Raw genomic sequence first — 17,878 nt, 5'->3', positions numbered from 1 at the left:
TTTAACAGCTCATGTCAGTGAAAGTCAAGAGAGATTAAAAGCAGTGATTCCTCGTCCTTTGCTGTTTCTGCATATTTTAAAATCTAAAAAAAAAAAAAAAATGGATAAGTTAAATCAATTCCCTTCTGCCCTCTTGTCACTTCCTCTTTTCTTTGTCCATTTTTCCTCCCCTATTTGATTCCTTAACATGATCCAAATCCAGTGTTTTCTCCCCCTCTGCTGCGTGCAGACCAACATAGGTGAAATGATTATTTCTTTCTCCCTCCTCAGATGAGTTCGTTCAGCACGAGGGCTCTGACTCTGCTCTCGTCGGTGTTCGGAGCCTGCGGTTTGCTGCTGGTGGGCGTCGCCGTGTCGACCGACTACTGGCTGCTGATGGAGGAAGGAATCGTCCTGCAGCAGAACCAGACCACCGAGGTCAAGATGGCGCTGCACTCCGGCCTCTGGAGGGTCTGCTTCGTGGCAGGTCAGCCACAATTTCAGACCATTCAGTTTATGTCAGGTTGCTTGTAGTGGCTTTTTGCTTTTCAGTCTCTGCTTATTTAGGTTTTCTGGGTTAGATTAGAGTAGCTAATTTGATATTAACAAAAACACTACCACAGGCTGACACAAGACCGTTTTTTACACGAGATTTGTTTGTTCAACTGTGACGTTCCCACTATTTTACATGATCATAAGTCTTTTTTGTCAAAGTGTGGATCTTTACCACCCCTGCAGTGATAAAACAGGTGGAAGTATGACTGAAGATAGTGGAACCAGACATTGATTTAAGCCTTGAAAATCCTCAAGGTTTCCCCTGTTTGTAGTGATGTTGGGATACAGATAATACTTAGAGGTAGAAAAATTCCAAAGAGGCTAAAATCCAGTGAAAACAAATTCACACTGAGGGGAAGCAGTTTGAAATCTTTGTCTCATCGAGTTATTAGTGGTGTCGATCCTGAGGATGTGTTGTGGACAATTCCAGGTGTTTGGTGCACAAAAACTAAAGAGTGATTCCATCTCAAAAATTTCAGAAATTTAAAAATTGCTAGCTTGAAATACAACATTTTTCCAACGTAAATGTTTTTTTGTTTTGTTTTCAGCATGTTTTTTTTTTTCAACATTCAAATTTGGGGCTATGTTTGAATTTTTAAACTCACCTTTGAAAAGAAATAGCTTGGAAAGTAAAGGATGTGTTGCGCTACAATTTCTTAAATATCTTTAGACATTTCTGTAGTTTATGATAAAAATAAATAAACAAATTCAAGCAAATCAGAAATAGTTGGGCAAAAATTGTTCTAAAAATGTTATATTTACGATGGAATGACCCTAAAGGCCTGTTTTCTAAGTTTAGAATAAAGCTTGATGCATCCGTCAGTGCAGCGGGTCTGATAGAGCGCAGATGCTATATCGAGTGAAAATATTAGATTTGTGAATGAAAAGACACAACATGCTTCTTGCAGTTGTGAATAGCAGGGATCTCCACTAATGAATCCAGAACGATAAACCGAGTCTGGTGGTTTGAGAGAAAAAGCAAGCAGCATGTCCGTAGATGATATCACTACAATCTAAGGACCTTCAGAAACCTGCCTTTACTGTGATTTTAGCTGCAGCTCAAAGGGAAGCAGGAGCTGTTTTTACACACAAATCAGACTTTTTCCGCCTCTTATTAACCATTTAATTAGTTCATTTCAACTGAAGGAGTGAGATCAGTGAAATCACGCCCAGAGGCTAAATCCATACTGAGATTTGACACACTTTGAGACACCAGATTGTCTCTCAGTCTGGATTAGAGTGGAACATATGAGGTGATAATATGAAATATTTGTTGAACAGTCCAATTTTACACTGGAACTTGCTTTCCAATTTGCAAGCAAGAGCACAAGCAGCCGCTACACCCACCCACCGAAGAGGTAACAAATTGTGATTTTTTTTATTTTTGCCAGAGTGCACTTGTTTACTTGTTTATTTTGTAATTACCTGTTGATCTGTTTACTCATTTTGAGGCACCTTTAGAGGACACAGACGAGCCTAAAAACAGATTTTCCCCGCCTGCTGTGTGAGTCAGTGCAAATAAATTTTGCTGTGTCACTTTCTGTTGGCTGAAACAGTGCAAGACTGCTGCTAATGATATCAACAGGACACGTGCACATTTTCCTTTAGAAGGACGGGTTGCGTTCTGAATTTATGAAGGTACCAGAGACTGACTGGAACCGATGTGATCCACTTTCTGCCAGGGGACTCCTGGAATTAGAGCACCAGTGTGCAGGATGACACATTGTCAGTTTTCAGCAGCACATTTTGAATTGTATTTGATGTTAGTAAAAATAATATCTGTATTCCTATAGTACATTTAAAAACAAGGGTGAACAAAGTGCTCTGAAAGTAAAAGCCAGCCATCCACCCATCATCTATACACCGCTTAATCCTCACGAGGGCCATGGGGGGGCTGGAGTCTATCCCAGCTGACTCAGGGCGAAGGCAGGGGACACCCTGGACAGGTCGCCAGTCTATCACAGGGCTGCACTTAGAGACAGACAACCAAGCACACTCACATTCACACCTACGGACAATTTAGAATCACCAATTAACCTCAACATGTTTTTGGACTGTGTGGGAGGAAGTCGGAGAACCCGGAGAGAACCCACGCTGCACGGGGAGAACATGCAAACTCCACGCAGAAAGATCCCGGTGCCCCCACCGGGACGCAAACAGCCGACCTTCTAGCTGCGAGGCAACAGTGCTACCAACTGCGCCACCTTGCAGCCCAAGTGAAAACCAAGTCACCAATTTTTACATCAAACATTGTAAATAACAGCTGTCGTGAGCCGAAGCTCTTTCCAGTACAAAAATAAAAATAATCTTAGTCTAAGAAATGACCTGACTAATTTGGACGACTACTTAGGGTTAACACCTAACAGAGTTATACATGGCAAACCCAATGAATGCAAAGATTCCCTGTGATCAGCATATCGGTGAAAGTAGGAAGGAAAAAGTCACTTTTACCAGGAGTAGATCTCCAGCAGGACCAGGCTCAGGGAGGGAGACATCTGCCTCCACTGGTTGGGGTCAGGGTGAAATAATAAACACTAGTAATGGCAGATCAGCTCCACAGCCAGAAATAGACCTGCACAGAGGACATATAAGGCATTAGATCAGAATTATAGCCCTTAGACTTCACCCTGGTACATGATTTGTAACTAAAGATTATGTTTAAATGTAACTTTTTTAAAGCGCCTTTACTTGAATGTATAAAAGTCTTGATAGCAAGTCTCAACACTCAGCTGTGCTTCTTGGTAACACCTCCAGTCTCAGGTTAGATTTTTTTGAAGTGAATGGTTAGAGAGCTATACATGTAATTTCAATCGAGAGAGATTATATGAATTCGCAAGACAAAGTGTATTGCTCGATCAAGGTATTTCGGCAGAAGCGTCATTATAGTCTGAGGGGAAGGCAGGAGATGAGGACGACCCTCCGAAGTCTAGGCTACGGTGGTGATGGAGTAACGTGATGGAGACTGGCTGAGATGCCCTGAAAAACTGGAAAGAGGTGGAGATGGAGCAGGATAAGAAGCAGGGATGTACAATCAGTGGTGTGGAAGGAAGAGTGACAGACTTGCAATGAATCTGAAGAACCGGGTTTAGGGGCTGATTGGCTCGGAGAGCGCAGGCTGATAGATCATTGCTCCATCATTGAGATTGAGCGTGAAGTGATTCTGACGGCGTGCGAAAACAGAAGTGACAAAAAGAAGCAGAGTAGCAGGGAAAATCCAAATTCACCAAGACGAACTGAGACAGAATGTGAGCAAACAGATCTTCCTGAACTTGTGCCTAACCTTCACTTCAAAACTCACCAGGACTTCAAACTACCAGTCAAATCTGATGAAAGCCATTTGAAAAGATTGGAGACTTTTTCCCAAAATAAGGTTTAACCCTTTGAATCCCAAGTAGTTTCTGGGCATTTTCTACTCCTGCCTCATTTTTATTCTCTGCGGGCCTATTTTTTTTTTTTACTCCTGCACTTCCTATGGAAATAGCACAACCATGACTAGAAGTAGAGAGAACTTATTTTATTGACACAGTTATGACAGAAATCAAGAGGAAAGAAAATTGTTGAATTTGTCGGATTCTTTATTTGAGCAAAAAAAAAAAGAACAAAAAAAAAAACCCAAAACAAAACTGTAATCAACATGTACATTTTTCCAAGTGCCCACAAGTGTGACAAATAGTGGTGGCTCTACATACTGTAGGTATTTAAGCACTTAAGTTTTTGATTTGTTGTCTCACCTGAAAAGCCCATGAATTTTTGTCTTATGACTGTTGGTTGAAGTCGAGTCACTAATGGCTTCACTATTGTGCAAAGGAGTGCAGATTTTGTTTGTTTCCTGCAGAAATAGTTTGTATTTGACACTTAAAAAAAAAAACAGAGAGACATGTAGAACTAAATATGTGATGAAGTATCACAAATTTAAGCCTAGACTTGATTAAGTTTTCTTCCAGAATGGAACGCCACAGGTGAGTAGTTCAATGACAATAGGACAGTTTAAAGTCATACGTTTAAGTTCTGGTTAATAACTGGCATCATTTTGGTGATTTAAAAAAAAATAACATGCCTCAAACCTGTTGACGGGTTTTGGCATATATATATATTGCCTCACCAGTTGTGTCCTGGTTTGGCTCTTATAAAGCAGATGACTGGCTTTTTTTTGTTGAGGGGCGTGCCATACAACCACCATCTTTGGCGTTATGGGATCCCCCCGTAAATTTCTGCTCACGATTCTCAAGGCGATGAGCGTCTGACCTTTCCGATACACAGACGAGATGTAATAAGAGTTGGTGAAGAGTTTTGTCCCATCTGGTAGAACTTTGCTTTCATAGGCAACTGTGTCGAAGCCAAAAGGGAAAAAAAAAAAATGAAATGTGTTTTCTTTCTTAGACGCGCAAACAACAGCGGGGTGGACACAAATAACTGTCCTTATTGCAGTAGCTGTCTCTGTGTTTCGGGTCATCATGGTGTTGCTCTGGGGAGGTGGCCATGTTTGTGTTTCCCTGTTGTCTGACGCCTGGTACAAAAGGTCAGAGGAGGAAAACGCTGGTGGCATTTGGATCGGCCAAGTGTGCGCGGCTGCAAGAGGGAGGAGAGATATCACATTTGTCTGCGCATGCATGCATCATTTTTGTTGGCATATTTTTGTGTCTGTACAGATGTCTGTATTGTGTATTGTGTGTGTGTGTGTGTGTGTTCTCTTCCTACAGTTTGAGGTCAATCGTCGTCTGTATTCAGCTCTCCTCTCTCTCTCTCTCAACTCAGACCTTGTTTTCTCCCGAACCTCCTGACCTCCATCTGTCTCTGCTTCTAATTCACTTTTTCCTCTCACTTCCATTCCCTGCCTCCCCTGATTTTTTTTTGTCCTCCCCGCACATCTCTTTTGGGGTCTTCTCTTTCACCTCTCCCTTCATTCGTCCTTTCTAAATCTCTTTAGAATGTCTCACTGTCTGGCCTTTGTCTGTGTCCTTTAACCTCTTTTATTTATTTATTTTTGCTTTGTTTTTTTATCCTGGTTTTATTTTTATATGCAAATAATTCCATATTGTTTGTGACCCGAAAAAGACCCCAATAAGGCCTGCTCAGCCACCCACTTACCACTCCTTCTCTTCATTTTTCTTCCTTCCACAGGACCTGAGAAGGGCAGATGTGTGGCGTCAGAGTATTTCACCGAGCCGGAGATAGAGATCACGACGGAAAATACGGCCAACATACTCAGTAAGTCATCTTTATATGTATGAAGGTGTCACGCTGTTTTGCTGCAACATTAAAACTACTGACAGTTGAGGTGAATTACATGGATGTGTTGGAAGCAGGAAAAAAAGGATCTCAGGTAGAAATATTACCTTTAACTCTCAGTAGATAAGCCGGTTTTCCCAATGACTGAATGTACTCAGTAGCATCAAGTCATGTCTCTTTTTGTAGAGGATCAGCTTCACTCCAATTTATTTTGAGACTTCATTGCTGATTTTTCCTCTCAGTGTTAGGACGTAAAAAAGAAATGAGCTGCGTATCAAATTTAAATCAAATTTTATCTGAAGTATATGAGCCAACATATAACAAATTCAAACATATGTAATCTTATACTGTAATTTTTTGGTGATGATATTTTCTCAGATGCGTCACATGAGTCTGGAGCATAAGAACACAGGATGAACCACATTTCACTTAAAAATATATATATATATATTTATGTTGTCGAAGCACACAAGATCAGCAGTTGTTCATGAAGGTCTTTGTGTGCATAAATCTATTTAACAAAACAAAAATTAGAAAATACAGTCAAATAACACTGACACAACTTTGTGTGGTTGATATTTATATATGCATGGTTAAATAAAAGCTAGAATGTTGAATTTTGGATCAGGAAGTTGTACTGTTTGAATATGAAACTGTACATGCAGTTTGTAAATTGATTTTTCAATTAGGAGTAGTTGTAGATACAGTTTAGAGGTTTGAGTTTTAGGTTTTTTGTTCCTCTTAAATAGTTTACAGTTATGCATATATTTTAATTGATTTGTTCCCGTTAAGTTGCTGAAAAAGAAAAACACAAGTTATTCTTAAAAGTGCTGAAAAAAAGTAATTAGTTTGTGTCTCTTTTGCCTTCTGATTTCGCACAAACCGTATTCAAAAAATATATCTATATGATTAAATGAAAATGGTTAATCAGGAAGTTGTACTGTATGAATTTGAAACTTTACATGTAGTTTGTAAACTAGTCTTTCACCTAGGACTTGTCTTCTAGTTGAAGACATGGTTTAGAGGTTTGGGTTTTAGGTTTTCAGTTTCCCCCTGAACTTAGTATATAGCTGTGCATGTATTTTAATCAAAGTCTTCCAGTTAAGTTGTTTAAACCAGTTGTTATATTGGTTAGTGTCTCTTTCGCCTTTTGATTTTGTACAAAATGTATTTAGAAATATACCTGCATGGTTAAATAAAAGGTAACATGGTGAATCAGGAAGTTGTACTGTACGGATTTGAAACTATATAGGCAGTTTGTAAATTGGTCTTTCATGTAGGACTTCTTCTACTCATTGAAGACATGGTTTAAAGGTTTGGATTTTAGGTTTTCATGTCCCACTAAGCAGTATATAACTGTACATGTATTTTAACTAAAGCTTTTGAGTGAAACTGCAGAACTAGAAAAGGACAATCCATTCTTTAAAAAGAAACAGTGTCTGTATTAGTTTGTGTCTCTTTTGCCTTCTGATTTTGTACAAAATGTATTTGATGGTGAGGTTTTGATCAGGAAGCTGTACTGTTTAAATACGAAGCTATATGTGTAGTTTGTAAAGTAGTTACTCATGTAGGACTAGTTGTAGAGGTTTGGTTTTTAGGTTGTCAGTTCCTCCTAAATGGTATATAGCTGTGCGTGTATTTTAACTAAACCTTCCAGTTAACTTGCTGAACTAGAAAATGACAAGTATATCTTAAAAGAGCTGCAAAAACCAGTGTCTGTAGTAGTGTGTGTCTCTTTTGCCTTCTGGCAAACAGGAGCCCACAGGCACAGCAGAGACTTAATAAGGATCAGAAGCCATTGATTTGTCTCATCGGGTCACCATCCTCACCTGCAGATACTCCAAGTGTGTTTGCAGCACAGAAAACAAAAACGGCTTCACTTACACCGAGTGCAGCACGTAGCACGTCAATGCCAAAATGCCGTCCAAAGTTTGGTTTCTGGCCGTCAAACCTGTGAAGAACCACATTCATTTTTCAAGAATTCTGTGTTTACTTGAATATATTTTTCACTCAATCAGTGCGATGTTCCCCGTGGAGCCATTTTGTCTCTGAGCTGTTTGAATGATTTAAGATGTTGACACTCTGAACCGGCTTCAAAGTGCTCTCCCCTCTGCAGTTCGCTCTGCCTCTTTGAAGTAAAGCGCACGCTGTTGTTAGAGACACCGGCGGGAAGACATGCGGTCCGTTTAATGCTAGATAAATGTCCTCAGGTAGACACACGAGTCATAACACCCGCAGTGGCTCGGTGGGAGAAGGTTGCTGAATAAATCATACGCCTTACGCAGCTTAACACCAACAGACCTCCAGTTATGAGTATGCATCAAAAAATGTATGTGATACTTCAAGATTTCTGACTGCAACCTGCCCTACTGTTAGAAATTACATTCTGTTAATCAAAATGTGGATTTGCTTTTATATAGTTTTCGTGACTTTTAAAATGGCAGTTATGATTTGGTAGGAAAAAAAATGTGGAAAGCTTCTGCAGCTCTTGCAGCACAAAACATGTCGGACAAAATGTTCTCAGAGGAAAAGATGTCTCTGAGATTTAACAAAAAGCAGAAATATCAACACACCAGAGAGTCTTTTGTGTAGCACATGATCCTTTGAAGCACAACCGACGTTTTTACAGCTAACAAGAGAGCAACTTTAAAATATCAGCTCCAGTTATTTTAAGATTTTCGACATCAGAATCCGACTCTTATTGGTTTAATGTTTTATTTTAACAATTAGCAAAGTGTAAAACTGACCCTTCTACTGCTTCTGCAATTGTAAGCCTTTACAAATACCTGTATGCAATTTAAAGTAAGAATTATGACAGCTTTTGTACACAAAAATGTACTGTTTGAACATTTCAGACAGAGATAGACAAAATAAAATTCTTCCCTACCTTAACTTTTACTGTCAGTATCTAATATATACAATAATGCTTTAATATGACCATAAGCAAAGCATTGTAATGTTAGAAGCTGACAATGAAGCAGACAAACTTTTCAGTTTTGTAAAATAGAGCAAAAATTTAAGTACCACAATGTGCACGCATCAGTGTCCATTGATTCAGTATAATGTGGAAATCCAAACTTTTAAGTATTGCCTTGTCTGATTGTTTTTGTGAAGCAACAGTTTAAGAAGTTTAGAAAAGTTAAAGTAAACCAGTTGAACTAAAAGGATCTTTGTTTAAAGCAGCAAAACTGAGAAATGAAGCCAATGTGAAAGTGCAAAGCTACAGTTCCTCAAATGGCCACTAGAGGCTCCACTAGAGATTCGTTCCCCATAGATCACCATGCTAAAATGCCCAACCTCACAGCAAAAGTAAACATGTATGCTGGGTGGTACTGCAAACAGTTTTGGTCTCTATAGCTAGTTCCCTCATTTATGACATTTGTACAGGGGTGTATTTTTATACAACGTATCAGTGTGGCTCAACGTAACACATATTTAAGGGCGTGGCTGCCATTGTTGGACAATCAGTGGCCCACCTCTACTCACACTCTGTCTCTGTGTCAGTTTTTTGGATTAGCCGGGACTTAGTCAGGCACTGCTAAGAGCCAGAACCACCAACACTGAGCTTCAAAACGCCCAGATTTGGTTTCATCTATCTTTTAGTGCAGTCAGCACTTTAATCAGTGCAACACAAAGTTGCAAAATTCTAATTGCAAGCTGCAACACAGAGTTGAAACGGGTGTTTCATGGGCGGCTTAGCAAATAATGAGGGCTACAGTGGTTTTAATCAACAATGAAGGTAAACAGTTTTAAATCAAGCAGCATTATAATTCAAATAAAGCATGAACACAGAATAACCTTCGGCGCAACTTTCAAATAATAATGAAAGTTACTCAAAAAAGTAAAGAGTCTCATGACTCACCAGCTTCGCCTTGAACCAACAAAGTAGGAATAACTTGAGTAGGAAGCCTGTAAAATTTTAAATTATTTAGGATTCCCTTAGAACATTTTTCTGAAGGTTTCGGTGTTTGCCGCATTTAAATTTGTGCTTGTTTTTACTCTCGCCTTACCTTCTCTTACTGATCCTCCTTCCACAGAAATGGTCCGAACTGCCACTCCCTTTCCCATGGTCTCCCTGCTCTTCGTTTTCACCGCCTTCGTTATCAGCAACATTGGGCACATACGGCCACAGCGCACCATCCTCGCCTTCGTTTCCGGTATATTTTTCATACTGTCAGGTAATGTACACATGCAAGAACAGAAGCAACACACCTGTTTGTCAGAGAAAAGTGTGAATGTGGGGTATTTGTTTTGTGCTCAGTTAAAAGTTCTGGACGGTAACAGACGTAACATATGGAGTTTTACTTACCTCATTCAGGCCTTGTTCTTGTGCAGAGAAACAAGTTATGCAAAACCATCAAAACCTCACAGAACACTAATTTTATACTCTTGTGGAACAGCTACACTCTCCTTGGGTTTTCATGTCACAGTTTGTTTCCCGATTTTCCAATTATTCTGCTGCGTCTCGAAGTCGTCGCAAAGCAGCCCAGGAGGCAAACCTCAGCTGTTAGAGAGTCCGGATGCAGGGTCTGCAGAGAGAAAACAAGTTTTCTAGCTGTACTAAACGCTTGCTGCTCAGTGTACTTACGCCAAACTAACAGTGAACTCCATCCAGCTAATACAACATATGCCTCCGAGGGGTAGTTTCTTCCAGGCACTCACAAAGGTTTATGATCAGGTGATTAAGCCCAACTGTGAACTTTCTTCAGCTGCTCCCAGGTCAGTCTTGCCCTGCCTCGCTTTAAATTGCAGACTTTACAGTCCATGATGGGAAAGATTTAAAGCTCATCCTGGCACTGCAGATAAAAAAGGCTTTGGGGAAGGCGACGTTCTGTATCGGAGATTAAAGAATGACTGAGGTTGGTTTCTTTAATGACATTTTCACCGCGTCGTCCTCAGTTTTTTTATTGCAAAGGTATTTTCTTTTGTGTTCTGCGGGCACACAGACAGTTTTGAATGCTTCTTTTGCCCGTTGTCCTTGAAGAACACAATATATTTGTCCAAGCAGAAGCAAATTACACAATAATCAAATACAGACTATTACCACAACATGTACTCTGTGCATGAAGATGAGTTTTATGCAACTTTGAAGAGTCAAAAAACTAATAATCCCAGTTGGAGTGTTGACGTAAGTAACAGATCAATCGACATCTGAGTAGAAAAATGTGTAAAAAATTGCTAATTATGATCAAAAAGTCCAATTTTCATTAGCAAATATATTTTAAGAGGACATAAGATTTTTCAAGGAAGCAGTATAATTGTCCAAATTTTAATTCTAACAGGCAACATTTCGATCCACATCAGCTCTAATGTGTCATATAACACTGGACTTTGTAAGTCAAACTAGGTTTTCAAATCCGGCCATGAGCGGGTTCGCATGGAAGTCTGACAAAAAAAGATTTATAAAGGCATTTTAGGCATCTCTTCTTTATTTAAAATTGCCAGTTTATTAGTAACTTATGATGTGCTGTGAAATGGCTCAATCAGCGGTAGCCAAGTTTATTTTAATCATCCACCCCATATGTTTAAGTCGAGGCCTATTCTTTGCAAATTAACGCATTTACATACAGTTTATGCAGAAAGTTTAGCACTTAATGTTTTGTTTTTTCTTTTTCTTGTAAATCACCCTGACCAATCACAAGGATGGACGGGTCTAAAACCGCTTATTTCTTACAAGTTAAACAAAATATAATCCCAAACCAATGTCAAAATGTATCATTAAGACACGAGCAGACGTAACTACAGCAGCAATCATGTATTCCATAAATTCATGTGTTGCTAATATGTATTTTCATATAAAAAGTTTTAGCTTCGTATTCTTTCAATAGAACAATTAAATGGCTCTGAAATCTCTTGAAGATCTAAAAACTCTTTCCTTCCAAAGAGACCTTCTTACTATTTATGCATTGTTCGACCAGATCGTCTACAAATCGTTATTCTATTTTCCAAGATACCTGATGGATCAGTGGTTGGTGTTTTTATTCACACTGATGTGTTTTCTTGAAGTTAGCCTGCTCTGGGGCAGTTTAGGTGTTCAGCATAAGATACCATGGAGATTTACCCCAATAAGAAGTTAACCACTTACATAGTCCTGTAAATCCAGGGTTAAACCTGAAGTTAACTTCCATCCATCCAGTATCTATACACCGCTTAATCCTCACTAGGGTCGTGGGGTGGCTGGAGTCTATCCCAGCTGACTTAGGGCAAAGGCAGGGGACACCCTGGACAGGTCACCAGTCTATCACAGGGCCACACTTAGAGACAGACAACCAAGCACACTCACATTCACTCCTACGGACAATTTAGAATCACCAATTAACCTCAACATGTTTTTGGACTGTGTGGGAGGAAGCCGGAGAACCCGGAGAGAACCCACACTGCATGGGGAGAACATGCAAACTCCACGCAGAAAGATCCCAGGTGTCCTCACAAGGATGCAAACCAGCGACCTTCTGGCTGCTCACCACCTTGCAGCCCGTGAAGTTAACTTGCTAACGCTAAATCTTGCTTCATAGCCCAGGTCTCGTATTTTATAGATAAATTAATTCTACACCTTTATAAGTATGTCTCTATTATAATATATGTTGTTAATCATTAAACCTGCCCCTCTGTCATGGTTTGGGGTATTTGTTGTTGTTTTGCTTCCTGTTTCTGTTTTGTCTCCATCCTCCTCTGCTTCTTTTTCTGTGTTTTGATCTGTTTGTCTATTTGTGCCTTCTGGCTCCCTTTTTAGGTACTTTCTGTTTAATTTTGAAGTTACTCGCCCTGTTTGTCTCTGGTGTTTTTTTTGACTCCTCGCTTTGTGTGTCTTTCCCGCCTGTTTGATTGTCTGCTCCACCCTCATTGGTTTCACCTGCATCTTGTTCCCCAATTAGTTCTCAATGTAGTTCTGCCTCTCCCTGCTTTGGTTCTCAGTTTGCCTGTGTTCCCTGTGTTCATCCTCTGCGCTTGCTGCCTGTGATCCTTGCCAGTATTCCTGCCTGTGCTCCTTATGCCATGCCCGTTCATTCTAGTGTAGTTTTTGTGTTTCTCCCTTTTGTTTATTTTGGATTTCCTTCAGCCTGCTCCCTCAGTTTTTGTGTCTACAATCAGTTTTATGTTTTTAAAGTTCCTTTTTTGCTTCTTCAACTTGACTACTGTGGGATATGGACAGACACAGATGCCCAAAAGGATTCAAAAAACTTCATTTGAACTTTCCAGCACCCAAGTCACATGCCATAAAAAAGATAGAACTGTCCTGCAGGTCACAGGGCCATGTAAATCAGCTCTGCAGACTCGGAGGAGTGAGGAAGCAGAGCTCCCTTAGGAATTCCCTTATCACACCTATCAGAGCTGCAAAACATCGTAACACAAAGAAGCTTTTGGGGGAAGACAAAGAAAAACATTCAACCACGCAGACCTTAACAGATGGCCAGGTGCAATGAAGTGCCCTGAGCTTAACGTATTGCTCTGCTGACCCCTCATTTCCTGTGACATGCAACAACCGAACTTAACAACTGAACTCATGGATGAACAATAAGACACAGTACCAGAGGATGTGCCTTATTATCTTGTGTTAAGTTTAATTGTTAAATGTTATGATATATCATGTCCTGATAAATACTCCAAAGCTTAATTACAGTTGAAAGTCCTTCTTTAGTTTATCAGCTTGTTATATTACCATATCCTAAGCATTGTGTTATTTCTGTAATCGTACAAGATAGCTAAGTCATATTTACACTCCCCTTGAAGCTCTCCACGTGACACATTCATTTCCAACAAGCTTAGCTTTGTATCAGTACAAATACATATAGTTCTGAAGGAACATTGTTACTTTCAGAGCAAAACTCATGACCACCTCATGACCTCCCGGTGATACTGGGATGTCACATCTAACAGTCCCTCTGGGAGCGGAGCTCGCTGTGATTGGTCAGTAGTTTTACTATTAAAAAGCCTCTTCACCCAAAAAGCAGTGGCATTCTCTAGTGGCATTCTCTAACTGCCGTAGAGCTGCTCACTTTTGTCCAATGTAGCAACTTCAACTGCCACACCCTGATCCAACTCAAGCTGAAGGCCTCGTCTCCCAACTCCATTCACTGCTGCATCTGCCAAGGAAACTGCAAGTATCAAGTTTCTGTCTCTAAACGGGTGTTTTATGATTACAATTGGCCTTCCGACCAATATTCCAAATTTAACAGATTATCTGCTGCTTCAGGTGAAAAGACTTTTAAGTCTCCAAGCCATCACTCTGTTCCACATTCGGTTTTCACACTCATATTCTCAACCAGCATTTTCATCATTATTTGTATTTTATATTTTATGTTTGTTGTTGTTATTTGTTTGTTTGTTTAGTTAGTAATAAATGTTGTGTGTGTGTATACAGTTGTTTCCTGTGTTTTCTATAGTTTACATCCAGTCGCTTTACGTATGTGATCTTTAGTTACCTAAGCTCTAAGTTAATTCCCTTAACTTTATAAAACACTCTTGACTGATCACCAAGAGTAAACAATTTATTAGAATTGTTGTGCTGACTCTGAGATTATATCGCTGGACGAATAATTCAAAGGTTGGTTTGAATAATTTTAATGAATGCAATCACTTGCTTTGGTGTGGAAATAAGTATACCCTATTTTCCACACCACTACAAACCCTACACTACCTAAAGCATCACATCCTTGGGGGGGTCATCTGACTATCATTCAAAACTGTGATCCTAAAGAAGTCAGTGCATCGTCACTCTGGACAATATATCTACAAATATTATGAAAACGTTAAATAATTAAAGGACCTAAGACGTTTCACACATACATTACTGCTATTATTAGAAAACCTTTCATACAAAAAGGTCTAAATTGGGCTGCACGGTGGATCGTGGCGGGCTGCAAGGTGGCGCAGTTGGTAGCACTGTTGCCTCGCAGCAAGAAGGTTGCCGGTTTGCGTCCCGGTGAGAGCACCGGAATCTTTCTGCGTGGAGTTTGCATGTTCTCCCCGTGCAGCGTGGGTTCTCTCCGGGTTCTCCGGCTTCCTCCCACACAGTCCAAAAACATGTTGAGGTTAATTGGTGATTCTAAATTGTCCGTAGGTGTGAATGTGAGTGTGCTTGGTTGTCTGTCTCTAAGTGTGATAGACTGGTGACCTGTCCAGGGTGTTCCCTGCCTTCACCCTAAGTCGGCTGGGATAGGCTCCAGCCCCCCCGCGACCCTAGTGAGGATTAAGCGGTGTATAGAAAATGGATGGATGGATGGTGGATCGTGGCTAGCACCGTTGCCTCCCACCTGGAAGATCCCCAGGTCACGTCCTGCTTAGGGGGCCTGGGATCTTCCCCGTGCAGCGTGGGTTCTCAGAGTTCTCCGGCTTCCTCCCACAGTCCAAAAACATGTTGAGGTTAATTGGTGATTCTAAATTGTCCGTAGGTGTGAATGTGAGTGTGCTTGGTTGTCTGTCTCTAAGTGTGGCCCTGCGATGGACTGGCGATCTGTCCAGGGTGTCCCCTGCCTTCGCCCTAAGTCGGCTGGGATAGGCTCCAGCCCCCCCGCGACCCTAGTGAGGATTAAGCGGTGTATAGAAAATGGATGGATGGATGGTGGATCGTGGCTAGCACCGTTGCCTCCCACCTGGAAGATCCCCAGGTCACGTCCTGCTTAGGGGGCCTGGGATCTTCCCCGTGCAGCGTGGGTTCTCAGAGTTCTCCAGCTTCCTCCCACAGTCCAAAAACATGTTGAGGTTAATTGGTGATTCTAAATTGTCCGTAGGTGTGAATGTGAGTGTGCTTGGTTGTCTGTCTCTAAGTGTGATAGACTGGTGACCTGTCCAGGGTGTTCCCTGCCTTCACCCTAAGTCAGCTGCGAAAGGCTCCAGCCCCCGCGACCCTAGTGAGGATTAAACGATGTATAGATGCTGGATGGATGGATAAATAATGGATGGATGGCGACTAAATTAAGATTAACAGAAATTTTTTTTTTTTTGAAAATCAGAGTTGTTGTTATGAAACTCACGACTGTGTGTATTAGCAGTGCAGATCTGTTAACATTTTGTGATTATTTTAGATTCAGAGAACGTGCCATTGTCCAAAAAGTTGAAAACTTTGAGTTTGTCAGAAACAGATATACTCAAAAAGATTGAGGTGCATAAAAACCCTGTCACCTGTCCACTTAAAGAAGATGTTAAAATAGCAGCAGAGCAGAAGAACAGAAGTGTGCTTGTTGAAAGTCAGCATCCTTAAAGGTTAATGATAAAAAGACAGCTCAGTGGATGGGAGATTCACTCTGCGGCTCTTCAATGCATTTCCCAGCTGACAGCTTGTCAGACCATACCTTGTTCTTGCTGCTGGCTGAACAGTGAATGGAATTTAATTCCAAATAATTGCTCTCTGCTGAGAAAGCTGCAGGGCAGCAGTGATTTGATGTTTCGCTGCAGGCGTTTTGGTAAAGAAGTTTCAACTTAAACCAAACAGTCTGGAAAGGGACTTTGTTGTAGTTTGACATTTGAGGCAGAAAGACTGTAATGAGGAGGTTGGTTTTCTTCAAGATGTTGCATCTGAGCCAAAACTCTCCCATTATCTCACTGCAGTAAGCGGACTGGTCATCAACCGTCAGTGCAGTCAAATACTATTCCACACATGCAGCTCGGCTGAAAGTTACTGAATCAGAGGTTTGATCACAATTTTATAGACCCAGGTGGTACTGCATTACAAAAAGAGAGATTCACCTTCAAATCTGTTACATCCAGATGAAGCTATGTGTTCAAAGTTTGCAGACGACCCTCATCTGGTGCTGTTTTTTGTGATTTGAGCAAGGCTTCTCAATTCCAACAGGAAAAGAAAGATCTTTTAGTGTTTCATAGCACTTCTCTCTTACACAAACCCAGGTCCATAAAGAAGTGGTTTTCCATCTTTGTGCAGAAGACCCTGCACAAAGCCCTGACCTCAACTACATCGAACACCTTTGGGATGAACTCAAACATTGACTGTGAGCCAGCCTTATTACCGCACATCAATATTATGCCTCTGTTAGCTAAATGAGACAAAATCCTTGCAGCCAGGTTCTAAAACCTTGTGCTTGTGTTGGAAAAAAAAGCTATAATAGCAGCAGATAAATGTCCACTGTTTCTGTGAGACGTGTTCAACACTCAAATAAGCATGTGATGTTGTCTTGTGCAGAGTGTTCCAGTAACAAGCAGATACGTCTGCTAATGCCAACTCATTCGACAGGAAGAAATTTAGGAAAGATTTGCACCTACACCACAGGAGAATTCACTGAACTGTGTGGCGTTTTTGACTGCCAGTTGCAAAGGAAATATACACATGCATGACTATGTGACATAATTTATTCCAGCTACGAGTTTCTACTGATCAGTTGTCATAATTAGGAAACAAACAAGACTGCTTACCAGTAGAGCTGGATGTACCAGCTAAGCACTGGAAACAAATACAACCTCAAAGCAGCAACTACATGCTAATAATGGCAAGTTTTGACAAAGATTTGTATCTTGCAAAAAGTCTACAGATCTACAGAGAATATCTTTACAGCATTTGTAGTCTCACAGAAACAGAAGCATGTTTGCCCTTCAGTTACGGAAAGAGTTTCGCTTTTCAATCATGTTCCAACAAAACAAATCCACTTCCTCAGGACACTATTTTGCAGGGTCACCATTGCTGCATCCTGGGCTGAGCGCCATCCAATACTATTCTGATGGATTAAAGAAACACAAACAAGTCACTGCAATTTTTCCCCCTTTAGCAGAATGGTAATGAGATACAGCCAAACCATTCTCCAGCAATGACACAGCGTTGTCGTGGGGATATAGTGCCTATAGAAAGTATTCACCCCTCCTTGAAAGTTTTCCCCTTTTATGGCTCTTCAACATTGCACCATGGTCAATTTAACTTGGCTTGTTTATTAAGAATTTCCAAATAGAAAAAGCTTTAATGTCAAAATCAAAATGGATTTCTATAAATACTACAACAATGCCAATTAGCAAAATGCCTAAATGTGACCATCTGCACAAAATCAGTCGCACTGGGCCTGATGGTATTTGACAGTGACATGGAGCGTAATATTGGTACGTTCTGTACTTTTATATGTTACCTACATGTAGAAAACAACTAAATGGACCGATCTAATTTGGGCTTTGTCTC

At 40.6% G+C, this 17,878-nt stretch overlaps 1 protein-coding gene across 3 annotated transcripts in view; it reads left to right on the top strand.

Moving 5' to 3' along the window:
- The first annotated feature begins 270 nt into the window (after window positions 1-270).
- The window catches only part of cacng7a (calcium channel, voltage-dependent, gamma subunit 7a), a 29,159-nt gene continuing 11,551 nt past the window's right edge, over window positions 271-17,878 (top strand). For all 3 annotated transcript variants that reach the window (XM_008299347.1, XM_008299346.1, XM_008299345.1), the window contains exons 1-3: window positions 271-466; window positions 5,656-5,742; window positions 9,801-9,941. In XM_008299347.1, coding sequence (XP_008297569.1) covers window positions 271-466; window positions 5,656-5,742; window positions 9,801-9,941 — 424 coding nt within the window. The remainder of the gene's footprint in view (window positions 467-5,655; window positions 5,743-9,800; window positions 9,942-17,878) is intronic.

This window comes from Stegastes partitus, unplaced genomic scaffold, assembly GCF_000690725.1.
Source record: "Stegastes partitus isolate 25-593 unplaced genomic scaffold, Stegastes_partitus-1.0.2 Scaffold1404, whole genome shotgun sequence".
Classification (NCBI taxonomy): Eukaryota; Metazoa; Chordata; class Actinopteri; family Pomacentridae; genus Stegastes; species Stegastes partitus.
The sequence above is the reverse complement of the archived record's forward strand: the minus strand, read 5'-3'. Positions and strand labels throughout refer to the sequence as shown.